General features: G+C 37.8%; 1 protein-coding gene across 1 annotated transcript in view; it reads right to left on the bottom strand.

The window, feature by feature from the left end:
* The window catches only part of LOC130247429 (MAM domain-containing glycosylphosphatidylinositol anchor protein 2-like), a 201241-nt gene that overhangs the window by 23728 nt on the left and 155175 nt on the right, over window positions 1–22338 (bottom strand). Inside the window, 1 exon segment of the mRNA XM_056480650.1 lies at window positions 13511–13780. Coding sequence (XP_056336625.1) covers window positions 13511–13780 — 270 coding nt within the window.

Here is a 22338-nt window from a genome sequence, read left to right as displayed (position 1 = left end):
ACCTTTCAACTATTTATAACATCCTAGCATGCCAGAGAACACCATAGCCACTACCCGGCAACAATTTATAACATCCTAGCAACTCCAAGAACACCAAAGCCACTACCTAGCTATTTAGAACATCATAGCAACCATATGAACACCACAGCAATCACCTAGCAATTATTTATAATATCCTAGCAACCCCAGGAACACCATAACAACCACCTAGCAACTATTTATAACATCTTAGCAACCCCAACACCACAGCCACCTACCTAGCAACAATTTATAAATTTTTTGCAACTCCAAGAACACCACAGCCACTATCTAGCAACTATTTATAACATCTTAGCAATCCTGGGAACACCAAAGCAACCACCTAGCAACTATTTATAATGTCCTAGCAACCCCAAGAACACCATAACAACCACCTAGCAATTATTTATAACATCCTAGCAACGCCGGAAACACCATAGCAACAACCTAGCAACTTTTTAAAACATCTGAGCAGCCCCACGGTCACATAGCCACGACCTAGCAACTATTTAGTACATAGTAACCACCAAAATGTACCAAAATATCCTATGAACAATACAGAACACCCTAACAACCACATAGCAACACCATAGCAACCACCCTGATAGTCCTGAAAACTACAAAACAATTCAGCCAAAATTGTCTGTGTATATTTTAATGCAAAATAAAGACATACCACATATATTGCCGCATATTATTTTGGCTTTACACTCTAACACCCCAAACCAAACCAAATGTTTTTAAAATTTCACAGGAGGTCTATTAATTCTGATTTGAATTTTACGCACATCTTGGTGTTTCCATTAAGCAATTTGTTTATATGATATTCCAAAACGTGTGTGTGTGTGTGTGTTGTTCTGGAGAGTTTCCTCTGGACTCAGACCTGCAGATGTCCACTCAGTCGGTCCCCAGATCTGCTCTGTGTGTGTTTGGCTCAATGCCGGAGCCCTGAAAGCTGGCCAGAGCTCCAGTCTCAACGGGACACCTCTGATCTGCTTTAAACTGACCGAGAAAAACCTCCTGCTAGAGAAGATCTCGGAGATCCTCTGCAGGAGCCGCAGCATCTAAGAGGAGATTAAAACAACCAGCACCTCTGAACTAAACCTCCTGCAGGACACGCGCACTGGATATATATATACACGGTGTTCAGCATCAATGAGTTCACCCTCACAGATCTCGCTTTTATAGTAATATCATCGACAGGATGCTTTACAGTAATATATGTGTGTGCAGATACATTAGATTAGTCAGTACCAAAGACAACTAATCAGACAATTAGCACAGACAAATTAATATATTGGGGAGAAATGTTATATCAAATTTTAATAAACAGGAAAAATTAAGAGGAAAAAAAACTATAAAAATTTGTAGTTAATAATTTTCATTTTGCAATAACTGGTTTGAACTGGTTTATTGAACTGGTTAAATGTATTATCTGTATTATCTTTCAAATGAGAATGCTATAGTAATGCCCTTATAACCACCCAGAACACCTTAAATTAGCAACTACATAGAAACACCTGTGCAACCATTCAGAACAACTAGAATACCTAGAATACACCAGCCAATGCATAGCAACTGCATATCCACCAAAATTACCTTACCAATCAGATAGCAACACCTTAGCAGTCTTCTAGCGACCAAGCAGAGTAATATCTCAAGCATGTCCTGTAAATATACACAATACCTTAGCAACTGCATCCCAAAACCTCGACAACTACCAAGTTTACCAACCCAGGCTCATTCTAAAAACGTACCTCTACAGACGTTTCTGGAGACCGACGGCACGTTTTTCTGCAGTTTCTGTTTTCGTGAATCCACAAGAGGCTGCTGTGTATGCTTTTTGAGATCTCAATTTTCCCTTGCGAGTGCCATTCACACCTGCTGTTCTCGCGTAAACCCACCAGAGGACACTGTCGACTGACTTTTTAACAGATTTTTTGACTAAGCGAACGATTAATTGACCCACCCTACCCCTTCCCCAAACCCAACCAACACGTTTCCAAACTAATAATAAAAAAAGCCCTTGTCTGATTTTTGTTTTTACCATGTTTTCAGATTTTACCACATTCTCACCCTGTTATTTACTTGTTTGTTTTATTTTTTTGGATTTTGTTTTTGTCTTATCAGCTTTCTGGAACCGCTCTTCACCGGACTCGCTAAATGCCGTCCATACGAAGGTAAGCAGTCAGCTGGTAAGCGCGAAAAGGAACAGCGTCACACCGCCCCGTAGTGTTCGTTTAAAAGTTAAATGCTGCCATACGTACCTCTGGCTACGTAATTCGCGGTCTCTAGAAATTTCTGTAGGACTACGTTTTCAGAATGAGCCTATGTTGAAGTTTACCTTAACAACCAGATAGCAACACCTTAGCAGTCTACTAGCAACCACCTGCTATAACATTTTAATCAAGTCCAGTAACCAAATAGGACACAGTAGCAACTGCATAGCAACACCTTAGCAACCACATGGAACACCACTGCAACTGCATAGCAATGATTTAGCATCAACATAGAATGCCCTAGCCAATGGATAGCAATACCGAGTCCCAGACAACCACCAAGTTTACTATAGCAACCAGATAGCAACACCTTAGCAGTCTACTAGCAACCACCCTGAATTACATCTTAAGCATGTCTTATAACTATACACAATACCTTAGCAACACCTAAACAGTCACCAAGTTTACCATAGCAACCAATTAGCAATACCTTAACAATCTTCAAGCAGCCACACGTAATAGTGTCTCAATCACGTCCAGTAACCATTTAGGACACCTTAGCAACTGCATAGAGCACCACTTAAACTGTATAGCAATGCTTTAGCATCAACATAGAATAACCTAGCCAATGCAGAGCAACACCCAGACATTCACACAGTTTACCTTAGCAAACAGATAGCAACACCTTAACAGCCGTTTGCAATAGGCTATAATCATGTCCAATAACACATTAGCAACTGCATAGCAACACCTAGACAACGACACGCAACACCACTGCAACTGCATAGCAATGCATTTGCATCAACTTAGAATACCCTAGACAACCACCACCCAGTACACCTAGACAACCACCCAGTACACCTAGACCATACCTGCCAACACTCCCGTTTTTCCCGGGAGTCTCCCGTATTTCAGACCCATCTCCCATATTGTTTTGTCTCCCGGAAAACTCACGGAATTCCACCCCAAACACCTGCCGCCCGCTTCTCAGTACAGTCCGGCTAGCTTTTTGGTGATTTATGATTTTGGTTCAGTCCCCATGTCCCGTCCTCATACCCGCTCTTCAGTTCACACGCACCCCCCCCCCCCCTCCACCCCACCCCCTTTTCACTTTGCGCGCAACCCCAGATACAATCTCCCGGATTTTATGATCTGAATGTTGTCAGGTGTGACCTAGACAACCACCCAGTACACCTCGATAACCACAAAGTTTACCTTAGCAACCAAATAGCAACACATTAGCAGTGTCATAGCAACTACCTGGAATAATATCTTAATCTTCTCCATTAACTATCCAGAACACCTTAGCAACTACTGTACAGCTGTCTATATAAGGTCCCGGGGTTGACAGTGCATGTCAAAGCACAACTCAAGCATGAAGACAAAGGAATTTTCTGTAGACCTCCGAGACAGGATTGTCTCGAGGCACAAGTCTGGGGAAGGTTACAGAAACATTTCTGCTGCTCTGAAAGTTCCAATGAGCACATCAGCCTCCATCATCCGTTAGTGGAAGATGTTTGATCCACCAGGACTCTTCCTAGAGCTGGCCGGCCATCTAATCTGAGTGATCGGGGGAGAAGGGCCTTAGTCAGGGAGGTGATCAATAACCCGATGGTCACTCTGTCTGAGCTCCAGCGTTCTTCTGTGGAGAGAGGAGAACCTTACAGAAGGACAACCATCTGTGCAGCAATCCACCAATCAGGCCTGTATGGTAGAGTGGCCAGACTGAAGACACTTCCTGCCTGGAATTTGCCAAAAGGCATCTGAAGGACTCTCAGACCATCAGAATCTAAACTCTCTGCTCTGATGAGACTCAAACTGAACTCTTTGGAGTGAACGCCAGGCGTTACGTTTGGAGAAAAGCAGGCAGCGCTCATCACTAGGCTAACACCATCCCTGCAGTGAAGCATGGTGGTGGCAGCATCATGCTGTGGAGATGTTTTCAGCAGCAGGAACTGGAAGACTAGTCAGGATAGAGGGAAAGATGAATGCAGCGATGTACAGAGACATCCTGAATGAAGACCTGCTTCAGAGTGCTCTTGACCTCAGACTGGGGCGACGCTTCATCTTCCAGCAGGACAATGACCCAAAGGACACCGCCAAAATATCAATGGAGGGGCTTCACAACAACTCTGAATGTCCTTGAGTGGCCAGCCAGAGCCCAGAGCTAAATCCTATTGAACATCACTGGAGAGATTTGAAAATGGCTGTACACCGTCGCTTCTCATCCATCCTGATAGAGCTTGAGAGGTACTGAAAAGAGGAACGGGCGAAAATTCCCAAAGACAGGTGTGACGAGCTTGTGGCATCATATTCAGAAAGATTGAGGCTGTAATCACTGCCAAAGGTGCATCAACAAAGTCGACCAATCACAACAGACTGGGTCGTCGGACCAATCAGTGCAGATTAGCATCACGCTAAGGAGGGGTATGGGAACAAATGAATTGCTGGACGATTCATATGGGAGTCATTGGGATAAATAAATGCAGATTATAAGACCATGAAAATGTTTATTGACCTTGCATGCAGATTAGCATGTTGTTGGAGACCCCCAAAACCAAAATATGACCTTTATAATGCATAATAGGGGCTCTTTAATATAACATGTTCAGGCACAGTTGCTGTATTGATGCTGAGATGTTACGACATGAGGCTTAATGCTGCTCTCATACACTGTAAGTACAGCAGATCTGTATCTACAGAAGTAAATGAATGGTTTTTTGGCATGTGTGTGTATGTGTGTGTTTGCAGCTCTTCACACACACTGAGAACAAACGCAGATCCATTACACCCGCGGAGCTCCAGATCTGAGGCTATCAGGAGCTGGACGAGGAGTCTGGCAGAGGGTCGCTAGCAGATGGAGAAAACCATTGGAGAAACGCGCACACACACACACACACACACGCACACACACACGCACACACACACAATCACCATCCATATACACTACACAAGCCATCCACCTTAAAAGATTACAGATTACAAGTCAGATCTTTACTTTTAATCAGTCTGGTCAGAGCGAATCTCAAGTTACTGACTCACTGATTCAAATGATTCATTCAAAGCGAGTTTCCAGCCAACGATTCAATTAACTCACTGATTTACATAACTATTTCGGAGAGAGTCTCCAGTTAAGAACTCACTGATTCATTTGATTAACTCAAAGCAAGTGTTCACTTCACAACACACTCAATCAAATGATTCATTCAGAGTGAGTCTTCAATTAATAGCTCACTGAATCAATTGATTTCGTCAGAGCAAGCATCCAGTTAAATACTCACTGATTCAAATGATTCATTCAGAGCGAGTCTTCAATTAATAGGTCACTGATTCAAATTATTTATTCAGAGAGAGTCTTAAATTAATACCTTAATTAATCAAATGATTAATTCAGAGCAAGTCTCCATTTAACAAAACACTGATTCATATGATTCATTCAGTGTGAGTCTTCAATTAATAGCTCACATATTCAAATGATTCATTCAGTGTGAGTCTTCAATTAATAGCTCACATATTCAAATGATTCATTCAGAGCGAGTCTTCAATTAATGGGTCACTGATTCAAATGATTCATTCAGAGCTATCCTTCAATTAATAGCTCGCTTATTCAAATGATTCATTCAGAGCGAGTCTTCAATTAATATCTCACTTATTCAAATGATTTATTCAGAGCGAGTCTTCAATTAATATCTCACTTATTCAAATGATTCATTCAGAGCGAGTCTTCAATTAATAGCTCGCTTATTCAAATGATTCATTCAGAGCGAGTCTTCAATTAATAGCTCGCTTGTTCAAATGATTCATTCAGAGCGAGTCTTTAATTAATAGCTCGCTTGTTCAAATGATTCATTTAGAGCGAGTCTTCAATTAATAGCTCGCTTATTCAAATGATTCATTCAGAGCGATTCTTCAATTAATAGCTCGCTTATTCAAATGATTCATTCAGAGCGATTCTTCAATTAATAGCTCGCTTATTCAAATGATTCATTCAGAGCGAGTCATATGACTCATTCAGTGTGTTTTCTATTAATAGGTCACTGATTCAAATGATTCATTCAGAGCCAATCTCCATTGAACGACTTACTGATTCATATGATTCATTCAGTGCGAGTCTTCAATTAATAGCCTGCTTATTTAAATGATTCATTCAGAGCGAGTCTTCAATTACAAGCTTAATGAATCAAATTATTAAATCTGAGAGGATCTCCATTTAACAGTTCATTGACTTAAATGATTCATTTAGAGTTAGTTTTTAATTAATAGCTTAATGAATCAAATGATTCATTCAGAGCCAATCTCCATTGAACGACTCACTGATTCATATGATTCATTCAGTGTGAGTCTTCAATGAACAGCTTAATGAATCAAATGATTAAATCCGAGTGAATCTCCATTTAACAGCTCATTGATTCAAATGATTCATTCAGAGCGAGTCTTCAATTAATAGCTCGCTTATTCAAATGATCTGTTCATAGCAAGTCCCCTGTTAATGACCCACTGAATCAAATGACTGATTCAGAGTGAGTCTCCAGTAAACGATTCACTGAATAAACAAACTAAAGTTTTATTTAAGGAAAAAATGTTAAATTAACATAAATTAATAAATCATACATGATTAATAGCACATAACAGCTATTATAATATATAAATAATATGATTATATACAGTTCCTCTTAAACCGTTCTCACATTTTTAGCATGATGTATTTTTGATATTGTATGTTTACATGCATCACATTTACACATGTTTGTACTGTTCTGTCCTCCAGAGAGCTTTAGGCTGTGGTTTAGTCCTCTTTATATAATCCTGTTTTGTAGATGTTGACAGCTTCTGTCAGTGTTAGCATCAACCTAAAGACTAACATCAGTACACACAATCACGCATTCCCCAAACCCAGTCATGTTAGAAAGGCGAGCGCTGATTGGTCAACTCAGTGTGTACTGTGCCTTTAAGAGAATCTCCATGATCTCCAGCATCTGTGGGGATCAGCCGTGTGTTTTTAACTAGCCGTCAGTGTAGTTATGCTAATTTCTCCAGTCTCGTTCTACCAATTATACTATTGTTTATAGACGTATCACCATCTGGTGGACGCGGTCTGCTAAGAGACTGCTGAAAACAACAATCGCGCACACACACACACACACATACACACACACACACACACACACACACACACACACACGCACACACGCACACACGCACACACACACACACACACACTGTAGATCAATACATTAGTGTAAAAATGTAGAATCTAAGGTAATGCACATTGCTCCGCATTTATCAAAGTGTATCACTGCCTCATGAAATATCACACTCTACACTGTGGCAGGGCTCTTCAATTAGTTTGTCATGGGGGCCAGTTCATGAAAAGCATCCCAAATGAGGGGCCGGAGAGATTGGGGAGAGCGGGGCACAAAGCAACACTTTTTGGGTTGTACACAGTTTCCACTGTCAAAACCGCACCGTACCACTTTTTGGGTACCCTTTTGAAAGGGTACCTAGCACGACAAAATGGAACCAAAAGGCGGAGCTAGACACGCAGCTGAGCGCTATTGGTTTACAGACAAACGTCAGAATATGAATGAGAATGAAAACAAAGGAAGCGCCATTTTTAAAATACACAGCCGAGACATTACACCATAATAATATATACATATAACAACAAGCCAAAGTCGACGCGAGCTCAAACAAACCTTGTCGTCATCTTGATGAACAGCCACAAAGCCAAGAAGAACAAAACCTGCAGTGTCCTGTTGTTGTTTTATGAGCCCGTCTAAAGTGCAGGGCTCGACAATAAGGACTGCCCGATGGCCCGGGGCCAGCGTGCGAGACGCTCGGGACAGTATAGAGAATGGCAACTGGCCCGATCGGGCCAGTGCTGCCTTGTCACTAAAGTTTAATTTGGCTGTGACTAATTGTCAACTGCGTGCAAATACAGGGTGCTTTCACACCCAGACGTTTGTTTCGGAACCTGTCTCGTTTGCCCAGTAAGCATGGTTTGTCTGGCATATCCCGCAATCGCGTGGGATCCGCGCCAAATCAATCGGTCCGAGATCACCTGAATGAGGTGGTCTCGGCTCGATTGAACGGCTCGATTGTAGTGAGAAAACAAAACGATCCAACAAACTAACGAACCAGGCTATATCACAGTGTATTAGGGTTGTGTATTAGACATACGAAGAGAGAATTATGAGCAGGGCAGGATGTCATTTCTTCTGGCAAATGAGTTTCATGTCTAATGCGAAAGTGAAAGCATGCTGAAATATTACCTAGTGCTGCTTATCCGTTAGGAAAATTGACAGAAGTTACCATCTGATAATCATCAAATTATTTTGTATTAGGCCTGTTGTTTTGTTCATTTCTGCACCGTCACCTAGAAAAGAAAGATCAACACTGATCTGCTTCATGGTCTGACTGCAGTCCCAGTGTTGTGACGAGAAATGCACCCCTGCAGTAAAATGCAGGCACCCCCTTATTAGACTTTCATTAACACTCTTAGTCTACATTTTAATAAAATCAAAAGCCATAATTGATTCAAACGTAGGCTCATATGATTATCATTTTAATGGATCAAGCAAGAACAAGTGAAATGCATTTTAAAACTAGCTTTACAAATAAATGAAAAATATAAATATTGTCTGTAGTCTAGACTGATGTAATGAGCCTGTTTCTAAAATTAGGCATTTTGGGGGTTTTTAAATAAACGAAAAACAAAAAATTGTTGTAGTTTTCAAGTAAACCACACATTTGACCATTCACTTTAATTAATCTAATCAGTAATGTATTTAAATTCAATCTATTTATTTAAATATATATCTTCTGGAAGATAAAGGTTCCATTCATGAAACTCACCTCAGTCACTGTCATTATTTGTCATAACTTTATTATTAATAATAAAAAAAAATTAAGTTAATATGTGCACATTTCAGAGGGGGCGGCAGTTTACAGCAGGGGTGGATTTCTTGCCACAACACTGGTTCATCTGTTATTTCTCTATAATGTGAGCCTATAATGCAGCATTCTAGCCAAGGTTTTGTTAGTAGATTGATTACTTCAATAAATAGATTTTTACAAAACTTGACAACTGAAATGAGGCTTTGTATGAGAAAGTCTGACCTCTCTGATTTATACATCTGTGGGTGTCAATAGAAAGTTTTAGCTTATAATATATTCACTGTAAAAAATCTGTTATTTTCCATATTACAGACATTTACCATAAAATAACGAACTCAATTACAGATGTTTCCTTGAATTAAAATTTCTGGTAAATTTTTGTAATTTACCGTCTGTTTTTTAACTTTTTTTTCCCGGCACCCCAGCTGCCGAAATAAATAAATAAATAAATAAATAAGTAAATAAATAAATAAATAAATAAATACATAAATAAATAAATAAATAAATAAATAAATAAATAAGTAAATACATAAATAAATAAATAAGTAAACAAATAAATAAATAAATAAGTAAATAAATAAATAAGTAAATAAATAAATAAATAAATAAATAAATAAATAAGTAAATACATAAATAAATAAATAAGTAAATAAATAAATAAATAAGTAAATAAATAAATAAGTAAGTAAATAAATAAATAAGTAAATACATAAATAAATAAATAAGTAAATAAATAAATAAATAAATAAGTAAATAAATAAATAAGTAAATAAATAAATAAATAAATACATAAATAAATAAATAAGTAAATACATAAATAAATAAATAAGTAAATAAATAAATAAATAAGTAAATAAATAAATAAATAAATACATAAATAAATAAATAAATAAATCAATAAATAAATAAGTAAATAAATAAATAAATAAGTAAATAAATAAATAAAAAATAAATAAATAAATAAATAAATAAGTAAATACATAAATAAATAAATAAGTAAATAAATAAATAAATAAATAAGTAAATAAATAAATAAGTAAATACATAAATAAATAAATAAGTAAATAAATAAATAAATAAATAAATAAGTAAATAAATAAATAAGTAAGTAAATAAATAAATAAATAAATAAGTAAATAAATAAATAAATAAGTAAATACATAAATAAATAAATAAGTAAATAAATAAATAAATAAATAAGTAAATAAATAAATAAATAAGTAAGTAAATAAATAAATAAATAAATACATAAATAAATAAATAAGTAAATACATAAATAAATAAATAAGTAAATAAATAAATAAATAAATAAGTAAGTAAATAAATAAATAAATAAATAAGTAAATACATAAATAAATAAATAAATAAATAAGTAAATAAATAAATAAATAAGTAAATAAATAAACAATAAATAAATAAATAAATAAATAAATAAGTAAATACATAAATAAATAAATAAGTAAATAAATAAATAAATAAATAAGTAAGTAAATAAATAAATAAATAAATAAGTAAATACATAAATAAATAAATAAATAAATAAATAAGTAAATAAATAAACAAAAAATAAATAAATAAATAAATAAATAAGTAAATACATAAATAAATAAATAAGTAAATACATAAATAAATAAATAAATAAATAAATAAATAAGTAAATAAATAAATAAATAAATAAATAAGTAAATAAATAAATAAAAAATAAATAAATAAATAAATAAGTAAATACATAAATAAATAAATAAGTAAATACATAAATAAATAAATAAATAAATAAATAAATAAATAAGTAAATAAATAAATAAATAAATAAATAAATAAATAAATAAATAAATAAATAAATAAATAAATATATATGCTGAATAAAAAGTGTATGTTTATAATTATACTTTTGACACAATATTTAAAATATGTGGCTAAGAAATAGCTATTAGCTTCTTTTTGTGGTGGGGCCAGGGAAAATTTTGGCAGTGCAAATAAAAATCTGAACCAGTAGAAAAAATCCTTATCGTTGAACCCTGAGTTGTGAGTGTTACTTTCTTGCGTACGCTTGTGTACACATCTATATAACATGCGCGTGATTATTGAAGAGCTTCTGACATCCGATCCTTTTAGAAATGAACAAACGTGAGAGTGAAGCATGAAAAAACAAAGGAGAGAATGATTCTTTCAGCAGCCTAAAAGATGAACACACTGCTCTGATTAACTCTTATCATCAGCTTCTGGACTATTATGAACTGGGAATGAGGGAATGACTCTCTAACAGAGGCTACATGTGCTGCTGAAGATGACAGACACAGATGAGAGCTCTGCTCTGACTGCGAGCTACATTTCCTGTTGTTTTTGAGCCCAAATAAGGACTTAATGTCTGCTGTGTGTAGCTTATCTGTAATTGGTAACATATCGGTGAGTGTAAAGGTTTGTGTGTGTTCCATACCTGTCAACCCTCCTGTTTTTCCCTGGATCCTCCCGTATTTTACAGTTCTATCCTGCTATCATCCTGTAAAAGTATTTTCCCGTATTTCTCCCAAATATTCAGTCTTTGAAGAGTGGCAATAAACATTAAAGAGTCGAGCCTCCCTATACGCAACCCATACCGCCGAACCACCAGGGGCCGCCTCTTGCTCTTAATGCGAGTCTGTTCTGTGCTTTCACTTTGTTTAGGCATGAAAACACTTTGAAATAAATATAAAACAGCAGGATTCCCTTTCCTTTTCATTACAAGTGCCATCTCCTCTTCACATGCAATCCTCAATACAGTCATATAGCGGTGCGTGACTGTCAGCTGACGCGCTCCATAGTGATCAATAGACGCTGTATCCCAACTGAATTCTGTACACGCGATTTGAAGCAGAGTGAAAGTCTGGGTTGTGAGTGCGTGTTTGAACAGACATATACACATAAATAATAATAATAATATCTAGTAATAAAATAATAATAATAAAAGATACCCCTTGATGGGTTTTTTTTCAAACACAACTAAATTCGTCTTAAATGAGCATAAAAAGTCAGGAAAGCAATCGAATGCTTCATTATAACGTTAGATCTGTGCATTTATTTATTTTTTTAATAATTTTTCAGGGTCTTCACCTTTAATGTATAGGACAGTAGAGATTATTGACAGGAAAGCATGGGGAGCAGAAAGAGGGGAGGGATCAGCATAGGACCACGAGGCGGGAATCGAACTCGGGTCACCGTGAGCACCTGAGTGCATGTGCCGACGCACTAACCACTACACCACTGGCGCCGACGATCTGTGCACTTTTAAAGTGACACCTGTTATTTAATGTAAATAAGAAATTAAATAAGAGATTCATTCGCTGCTCTTTAATCAGGATGTGTGAGTTATACAGTGAAGATTAATGAGATTTGAGCTTGATTCTATTTCATTATAATAGCTATTGATTTTAATAAGCTGAACTGTTTGCTAATGTATTTGCTGCTAATGTATACTATTTAATATTTTCTGTTGTAAATAATAATAATAAAACATTTTACTGACCATTTAACTGTTTATTTACAATCAGACAGCTCCAAATGAACAGATTTAGTAATTTAGGGATTTTTTAAGTGAAGTTTCATAAACTAATTTGGAGAGGAGCACGTGATATGATTGAGCACGTCTGGCCACTCATCTGTAATCAGTAATAATCCAATCAGAGTGATCCTAGTTTACTATAAATGGATCGTTTTCTCCCTACTGTTTCTATCTTCGTTTGGAAGAATCCCCCCTTCCACCCCATCTCCTCCTTTTTCTCCCCTTTTTTAAAGGGGGAGCTCTCGAGACCTACCCGATCTCGGATCTCCTGATATGCTTATCGACCCTGGGCTCAAATATCTCCGAGCTCAGGGTTCTCTCCCGGGACAGCATGCCAAACCTGCTTTATACGCCAAGCATATCTAAGTGGGAACTCTTGAAAGGGGGGGTGAACCCCTTATTATGGTGGGCTTATTTTCACATAATGATGTTGACAGGTATGGTGTGTTCATATTTGTTCATTTATTTAATATAATTACAACCGTTACAGTAGGTTATTTCACACTGTCATTGATCTGCAGATATAATCTAATCATGTTGATGAAAGGTTAGTAATGAACATTTATACAGTATTTATGTGTGTAAAGCCTCTGTTTTGTGAGTGCTGCTTATATGATATGTGAGCGACCCGTACAGCTTTACTGTAGACATTTCCTCCAGCGAGAATGACCTCGACTGAAACTTTCTGTCGTACTCCATGCCCACCATTGGTACTCTTTTAGCAGTGGAAACGCAAGCCTGATAAAGCTGACCCGTACTGACCTGTACTGTATCAGTCAGTGGAAACGGGCCATTAGAGTGTTATATCCTGTATTGAGTGTGTGTATGTCTCTCTCACCCGTGAGCAGGAATGTGCAGCGCCCCGGTCCGGCCTCATTGATGATGTCACAGGTGTACTCCCCGTACGCCTCGCGGGTCAGGCTGCGCACGCTGTACTCGGTGTCGTCCCGCGAGTCGAAGTGTCCGGCGTGCAGCAGCCGAGAGCCCAGACGCCACTCGAACCGCAGCACACGAGACGGATGAGCCCGCAGGACACGACAGAGCAGACTGACGGAGCGGGACAGACCCTGCCGGACCTCCAGGAACACCGGCTCCACTGCGGGAGGATCTGCAGGAGGAGGAGGAGGAGGAGAGTTATTTATACAACACTGCTCAAGACCACTCAGCACTCATCCACACTGACTGTTTCACCACAGCGGAATGACCCGCCAACTATTACAGCATATGTTTAACACAGCAGATGCCCTTCCAGCCGCAACCCATCACTGGGAAACACCCATACACACACTCTCAAACACTATGGCCAATTTAGTTCATCAATTCCCCTATAGCACATGTGTTTGGACTGTGGGGGAAACCGGAGCACCCGGAGGAAACCCACACCAACACGGGGAGAACATGCAAACTCCACACAGAAATGCCAACTGACCCAGCCGAGGCTCAAACCAGCGACCTTATTGCTGTGAGGTGATCGTGCTAACCACTGCGCCACCGTGCAGCCTAGTTTTAATATATCACTATTATTATCATCTCCATCCTGACGCAGGGGTAACAGCACACAGAGCGCCTGCATATGTGACTTTCTGCTGAGAGGAATAAGCGTCCAGTCCGTCAGTAATGCAGTTTACAGTCGGCTCTTCATCCTCTCAGCTCCTCATCCTCATCCTCAGCTTCTGCAGAGTTTAATGAGCAAAACTGAAGCATCAGAAACAGCACAAACACACACACACACACACACACATGCAGGGGTTTCTGCTGTAATGAAAGAGTCGGTCAGGAAAAACAGCACAAGGACGAGGCTTTTACAGAGATGAGCCGTACGGAGGCCGGAGCTGCATTAGAGGATAATAGCGGAGAATAAACACAAGATAAACGCAAGCCAAACCCAGGGGAAGATGTGCTTTTACAGCTTTCAACAGGAGCGGCACGGCCACCAGCAGCAGGAAAACCAGATGAGCGCTGCTCTTTCACTGCTGTATACAGGGGGGAATGAGTGCTTAGTTTAACACTTTAGAATTCCTTTTTAGGGTGGCTCAGTGGTTAGCACTGTGGCCTCACAGCAAGAAGGTTGCTGGTTCGAGCCTCGGCTGGGTCAGTTGGTGTTTCTGTGTGGAGTTTGCATGTTCTCCCCGTGTTGGTGTGGGTTTCCTCCGGGTGCTCCGGTTTCCCCCACAATTTAAACACATGCGCTATAGGGGAACTGATGAACTAAATTGGCCGTAGTGTATGAGTGTGTGTGTGTGTGTGAGAATGAGTGTGTATGGGTGTTTCCCAGTACTGGGTTGCAGCTGGAAGGACATCCGCTGTGTTAAACATATGCTGGAATAGTTGGTGGTTCATTCCGCAGTGGTGACCCCTGATAAATAAAGGGACTAAGCAGAAGGAAAATGAATGAATGGGCTAATTCATCTTTAACACTCCATTTAAGGTCTCCATAACAGGAAACTCCTTCATAACTCGCAATTCTGACTTTATTTCATGCAATTGCGACTTTATTTATCAGAATTCAAAGATAAAAAGGTCACAATAATTAATTTAATTAATTAATTAAATAAATTAAATATTAATTAATAATTAATAGAATTTTCTTAACTCAGTTGCTGAAACGAGCTTCCATAAAAACCAGAATAACATAAAATAAATGTAAAAAATTATTTAAATATTACAATTAAAAAAAGTAAATAATGAATAAAATAAAACATGTAAATAAATTTTTAAAAATAAAATCTGTATGAAATAAAATAATAAAATATTTAATAAATAAAATACATAAAGTCAATTAAATTTATTAAAAATAAATAATAAAATAAAATAAAATTAAAGTACAACAAATAAAAAAATAAAATAAAATATTTTTAAAATTAAATTAAAAAACATTATAGTAAAATAAATAAATAAAATAAATAAATAATAATTTATTCATTTTTTCATGCATCAGGGGTTGCCACAGCAAAATGAACCGCCAACTTATCTAGCATATGTTTTACGCAGTGGATGCCCTTCCAGCTGCAACCCAACACTGGGAAATACCCATTCACACACATACACCACAGCCAATTTAGCATATTCAATTCCCCTATAGTGCATGTGTTTGGACTGTGGGGGAAACCAGAGCACCTGGAGGAAACACACACCAACACAGGGAGAACATGCAAACTCCACACAGAAACGCCAACTGACCCAGCCGAGGCTCGAACCAGCGACCTTCTTGCTTGTGAGACGATCGTGCTACCCATTGCGTCACTGTGATGCCCAAATAAATAAAACTAAGCAAAATAGAAAACATAAATTAAAATAAAATAATTGTAAAAAAAATTACACATAAAATTAAATAAAGTAAAAGATTAATAAAAAAAATAAATAAGTTATTAAATAAAAAATAATAAAAACTGAATAAAATAAAATAATCAATACTTTAAAAAATAATTAATTTATTTTATTCTGTTGTTATTATTTTTGTTTAAAATTTGAATTATAATCTAAACTAAATTATACAATTTTAAATGTCAATTAAAAAAATTACATAAAAATAATAAAATAAATAACTAATAACAAATAAAAGACAAAATGTGCACATTTCATATAATGAAAACAAATAAAACAAAAATCAATCAAATAAAAATTTAAATAAACAAAAATAAAAATAATAAATAAAATAAAAGAGTTTTGTATTGTCCATACAATAACGGCAAAAGCTCAAATCTGCTGCTGTTCCTCCCTAAAGGAGTGTGTTTGGGGCATAAATCAGTGTGTGTGGATGTTTACTGGACTCAGACATTATGATGTTCTGCTGCAGTCGATATTGGAGCAGATTTACAGCACTGCAGTAAATGTAAGGCCTGTTATTGAGCTGAAGTACAGATGAACAGCCTGAAGTGCTGCTCAACATGATGGAAAACAAAAACTTCATTTATTCATCACAAACACACAGAGACAGACGTCAATCATCCTGTCAAACACACACACACACACACGCACGCACGCACGCACACACACACACACACACACACTGCTGATGCACTCTAATCAGTTTATATATATATATATATATATCTGGACTGTTCTGGGATCAGATGTGTTTATAACTCCACTCACAGACATTATTGAGCAGATGTTTGCTGTATGTTTTATAATCAGCTGCTGTTTATCTGTGTTACGTAAATGAAGTTCAACTCGGCGGATATTTCCATTTCCACAAACGTTTGGAGCCTCGAGTCTACTGTAATCTGTGTGTTTATTAATGTAGCCGAGAGTTATGTGAAGTGTGCGAGAGCTGAAGGAGATACATATACGCACACACACTCTCATAAACACACACATAAACATACATGCACATTCAAACAAACACGCACGCACGCACACACACACTTTTATTATTGTAATTCTCAATCTGCCCTATACAGCTGTTGAGCAGTGAATCTTGCTGCTGCTGTCAGTGTGTGTGAATTCACTCGTCACCTGACGGAGGATCAACAGCAGACCCAGCAAAGTTACAACAACACCCTCACAACACAAAAGCAACATGTTAAAAAACTTAGAACACCATAGCAACCGCATAGCTACATACCAATACAACACCCAGAACACTATAGCAACATATAAAAACATCAGCTAGAACACCTTACTAACACCTTTACCATCATCACAACATTTAAAAACAACACCCAGAACACCATAGTCAACAAAGTAACATTCAACATAATACCTACAGCACCCTACTAATGCCATAGCCACATTTTAAACAACAGCCAGAACACAATTTTAATGTGAAAGCCACCCATAGCAACATATAAAAACACCCCTCAGAACACCCTACTAAAACCATAACAATATATAAGAACAATACCCAGAACACCCTACTAACGCTACAGCCACTGTAGCCACATACAGAAACACCTCCCAGGACACCCCACTAACAACATGGCCACCATAGCAACTTATACAATCAACACCTTAAACACCCTTTTAATGCCATAGCCACCATAGCAACATACAAAACAACACCCAGAACACCCTACTAACACCATAATAACCTATAAAACAACACCCAGAACACACTACTAATGCCATAGTGACCATAATAACCTATAAAACAACACCCAGAATAATCTACTAATACCATAGCCACCATAGCAACATACAAAACAACACCCAGAACACCCTACTAACACCATAGCAACATACAAAAACAACACACAGACCACCCTACTAACACCATAGTGACCATAATAACCTATACAACAATACCCAGAACACTATACTAACAACATAGTGACCACAATAACCTATAAAACAACATCCAGAACACCCTACTAACACCATAGTGACCATAATAACCTATAAAACAACACCCAGAATAATCTACTAACACCATAGTGACCATAATAATCTATAAAACAACACCCAGAACACTATACTAACATCACAGCCACCATAGCAGCATATAAAACAACACCATGAACACCCTACTAACACCATAGTGACCATAATAACCTATAAAATAATACCCAGAACACCCTACTAACACCATAGTGACCATAATAACCTATAAAACAACACCCAGAACACCTTACTAACACCATAGCCCGAGCAACAAATAAAACCAACACCCAGAACACCCTAATGCCATAGCCACCATAGCAACATAAAAATATAAGACTCAGAACATCCTAGTAACAACATACAGTAGCAGCATAGAAAACAACACTCTAAATGCTTTACTAATACAAAGCCACCATATAAACATACAAAAACAACACACAGAACACCGTACTAACACCATAGTGACCATAATAACCTATAAAAAACACCCAGGACACATTACTAACACCATAACCACCATAGCAACATACAAAAGAACACCCAGAACACCATATTAATGCTAAAGTGACCATAGCAACATACAACACTCAGAACACCCTACTAGCACTTTAGTAACCATTAAAAACACTTAGAGCACCCCACCAATACCACAGTGACTAAAGACAACCTTCACAAACAAACACAGATTACTTACATACGAGAAGCATACATAACAACTTAAAACACCCCCAATAGTAACAAACAAAACAACACTAAGAACACCCAAGGAACCTCATAGCAACATATAAAAAACAACTCAGAACATTCTACTAAAACTATAGGAACACACAAATACAACAGTCTAAATGCCCTAGCAACCCCATAGCAACATGTAAGAACAACACTCAGCACACCTCACTAAAGCCATAGCAGCATAAAAAAACAACACTCTGAAAACCTAGGCAACCCCATAGCAATATGCAAAAACAACTCTCAAAACACCCTGGCAACCCCATAGCAACATGCAAAAACAAGCTGGAACACACCAGCAACCCCATAGCAACATACAAAAACAACACTCGGAACACACTAGCAATCTCATAGCAACATACAAAAACAACAATCGGAACACACTATCAAACGCTTAGCAACACGCAAAAACAACACTTTAAACACACTAGCAACCCCATAGAACATACAAAAACACCAATTGGAACACACTATCAACCCCATAGCAACATGCAAAAACAACACTCTGAACACACTAGCATCCCCATAGCAACATACAAAAACAACAATCAGAAGACACTAGCAACCCCACAGCAACATACAAAAACAACACACGAAACACCCTGGCAACCCAATAGCAACATGCAAAAACAACACTCGGAACACACCAGCAACCCCATAGCAACATATAAAAACAACACTCGGAACACACCAGCAACCCCATAGCAACATGTAAGAACAACACCCAGCACACTTTACTAAAGCCATAGCAGCATAAAAAAACACTCTTAACACCCTGGCAACCCCATAGCAATATGCAAAAAACCCTCAGAACATCATGGCAACCAAATAGTGACATGTTGAAAACACTCTGAACATCCTAGCAACCTTAAAGCAACACACAACCCATGCAATGCAATATACAAAAACAACAATCGGAACACACTAGCAACCCCATTGCAGCATACAAAAACAACACTCAAAACAGCCTAGCAACCTCATAGCAACATGTAAGAACAACACCCAGCACACTTTACTAAAGCCATAGCAGCATAAAAAAACACTCCGAACACCCTGGTAACTCCATAGCAATATGCAAAAAACACTCAGAACACCATGGCAACCAAATAGTGACATGTTGAAAACACTCAGAACATCCTAGCAACCTTATAGCAACACACAACCCATGCAATGCAAATTATGGAGATTTTGCTTTTTTGTATTCAGTTTATATAGTTTCTGCGAAACAAATTGTCCAATATCCTTCATAACTGCACAAATATGTTGCAGTTTAGAAGATGCAACTTAGATTGTTATTGTTAATGACAAAGAATAACGATTCGATTAATTTTAGCAAATGTACCATTAATACAGATGCTTAACTTTCCTCATAGACATGCCCTCAGAAAACCCAGTTTATCATTCACATTTATGACTTTACAGTGGTGTTCATGTGCAGAAATTTATAACAACAATCTGTCTGACATGACTTGAACACACCAGTATAAGTAATTGAGATGCTTATTTGCATGCTGTATATACACTCACGGGACACTTTATTAGATACACCTTACTATTACCATGTTGGACCGCTTTTGCCTTCAGAACTGTCTTAATCCTTTGTGTCAGAGATTCAGCAAGCTACTGGAAATATTCCTCAGAGATTTTGCTCCATATTGACATGATAGCATCACACAGTTGCTGCAGATTTGTCGGCTGCACATCCATGATGCCAATCTCCCATTCCACCACATCCCAAAGGTGCTCTATTGGATTGAGATCTGGGGACTGTGGAGGCCATTTGAGTCCAGTGAACTCATTGTCATGTTCAAGAAACCAGTCTGAGATGATTCACGCTTTATGACATGGTGCATTATCCTGCTGGAAGTAGCCATCAGAAGATGGAGACACTGTGCTCATAAAGGGATGGACATGGTCAAGACACGATGCTCAGTTGGTACTAATGGACCCAAAGTGTGCGAAGAAATTATCCCCCACACCATTACACCACCACCACCAGCCTGAACCGCTGATACAAGGCAGGATGGATCCATGCTTTCATGTTGTTGAGGCCAAATTCTGTCCCGAGCATCTGAATGTGGCAGCAGAAATGGAGACTCATCAGACCAGGCAACGTTTCTCCAATCTTCTATTGTCCATTCTCTGCTAACCCTAGAGATGGTTGTGCGTGAAAATCCCAGTAGATCAGCAGTTTCTGAAATACTCAGAGCAGACCGTCTGGCAGCAACAACCATGCCACGTTCAAAGTCACTTAAATCCCCTTTCCTCCCCATTCTGATGCTCGCTTTGAACTGCAGCAGATCGTCTTGACCATGTCTACATGCCTAAATGCTTTGAGCTGCTGCCATGTGATTGGCTGATTAGAAATGTGCATTAACGAGCAGTTGGACAGGTGTACCTAATAAAGTGGCCAGTAAGCGTAGTTTAATATAGTACTACAATTGAAGAATCTTCGTTAAGCCTAAATATTTATTATGTAGCAAAAATGACTATAAAATGATACATTTGTGCACACTTATTAGGATATATCTCATGTTATGTTTCTCATCATGCATCATTACCTTCAGTGAACCTTTGCAAATGATGAAATAAACTGACAACACTGTAGGCGACTGGATAAAACCACACTCCACTTCCGTCCTTCAGCATATTGTGAAAAGCAGAGTTGCATTCTGAGTGCCAGACGCCAGCATGAAGCACATACGAGCGCAATGCATTAACACGTTCAGTATGACTGAAGAAAAGCCATCCTCATCGCATTCACACTTTCTTCTCAATGGCGCACAGAGACACTTTATCTCTCGGTGTGATTTCACACCACAAACACAATGGCCTCCAACACGCCTGCTCTTCCCACAAGACTTCAAGAGTCTGAAGATGAACATTCAGAAGATCAGGACACCAGTTAAACTGTGCACAAATACAGCAGCTGCATGCCCACATGTGTGTTTACTGAAAGCACACACACAGCAAGACGCAACAACATGGAAACCTGTTAAAATCTCACAGACAACACACTAATGATGACCACAGACCATCACACCACAATACTATCAACACCATAGCAATGTTCAAAGATCAGAACACACTGATGACCACAGAAAAGCATGATAAACACAACAAAAACAACCAGAGCAATGTTAAAACAACACCATAGCCACCTCAGAGAATCATACAAAAACAACACTAGCAACCACATAGCAACATGCAAAAGCAACAACAAGAATGCACTAGCAACCAAAAGCAATGTTATAAAAAGAAAGAAAATCAATCAATATATTCTACCAAAAACATAGCAACATGATAAAAGCAAAACAATCTAAATATCCTAGCAACCACATAGCAACATGCAAAAACAACACCCAGACTGCCCTAGTAACCACATAGCAAGTTTAAAAAAAACAGAACAATGGAAATATCCTTGCAACCACTTAGCAACATGCTAAAGCGATACTCAGAACACTCTAGCAACCAACAGCAACATTCTAAAACAATTCACATAACAACAGTCTAAAAAACAGAACAGTCTAAATATCCTAGCAATCCCATAGCAACATGCAAAAACAACACCCAGAATGCCCTAGTAACCGCATAGCAACGGTTTAAAAAACAGAA

The sequence above is a fragment of the Danio aesculapii genome, chromosome 20, assembly GCF_903798145.1.
Source record: "Danio aesculapii chromosome 20, fDanAes4.1, whole genome shotgun sequence".
Taxonomy (NCBI): Eukaryota; Metazoa; Chordata; class Actinopteri; order Cypriniformes; family Danionidae; genus Danio; species Danio aesculapii.
Note: the sequence above shows the minus strand (reverse complement) of the source record. Positions and strands in the feature narration are given on the sequence as shown.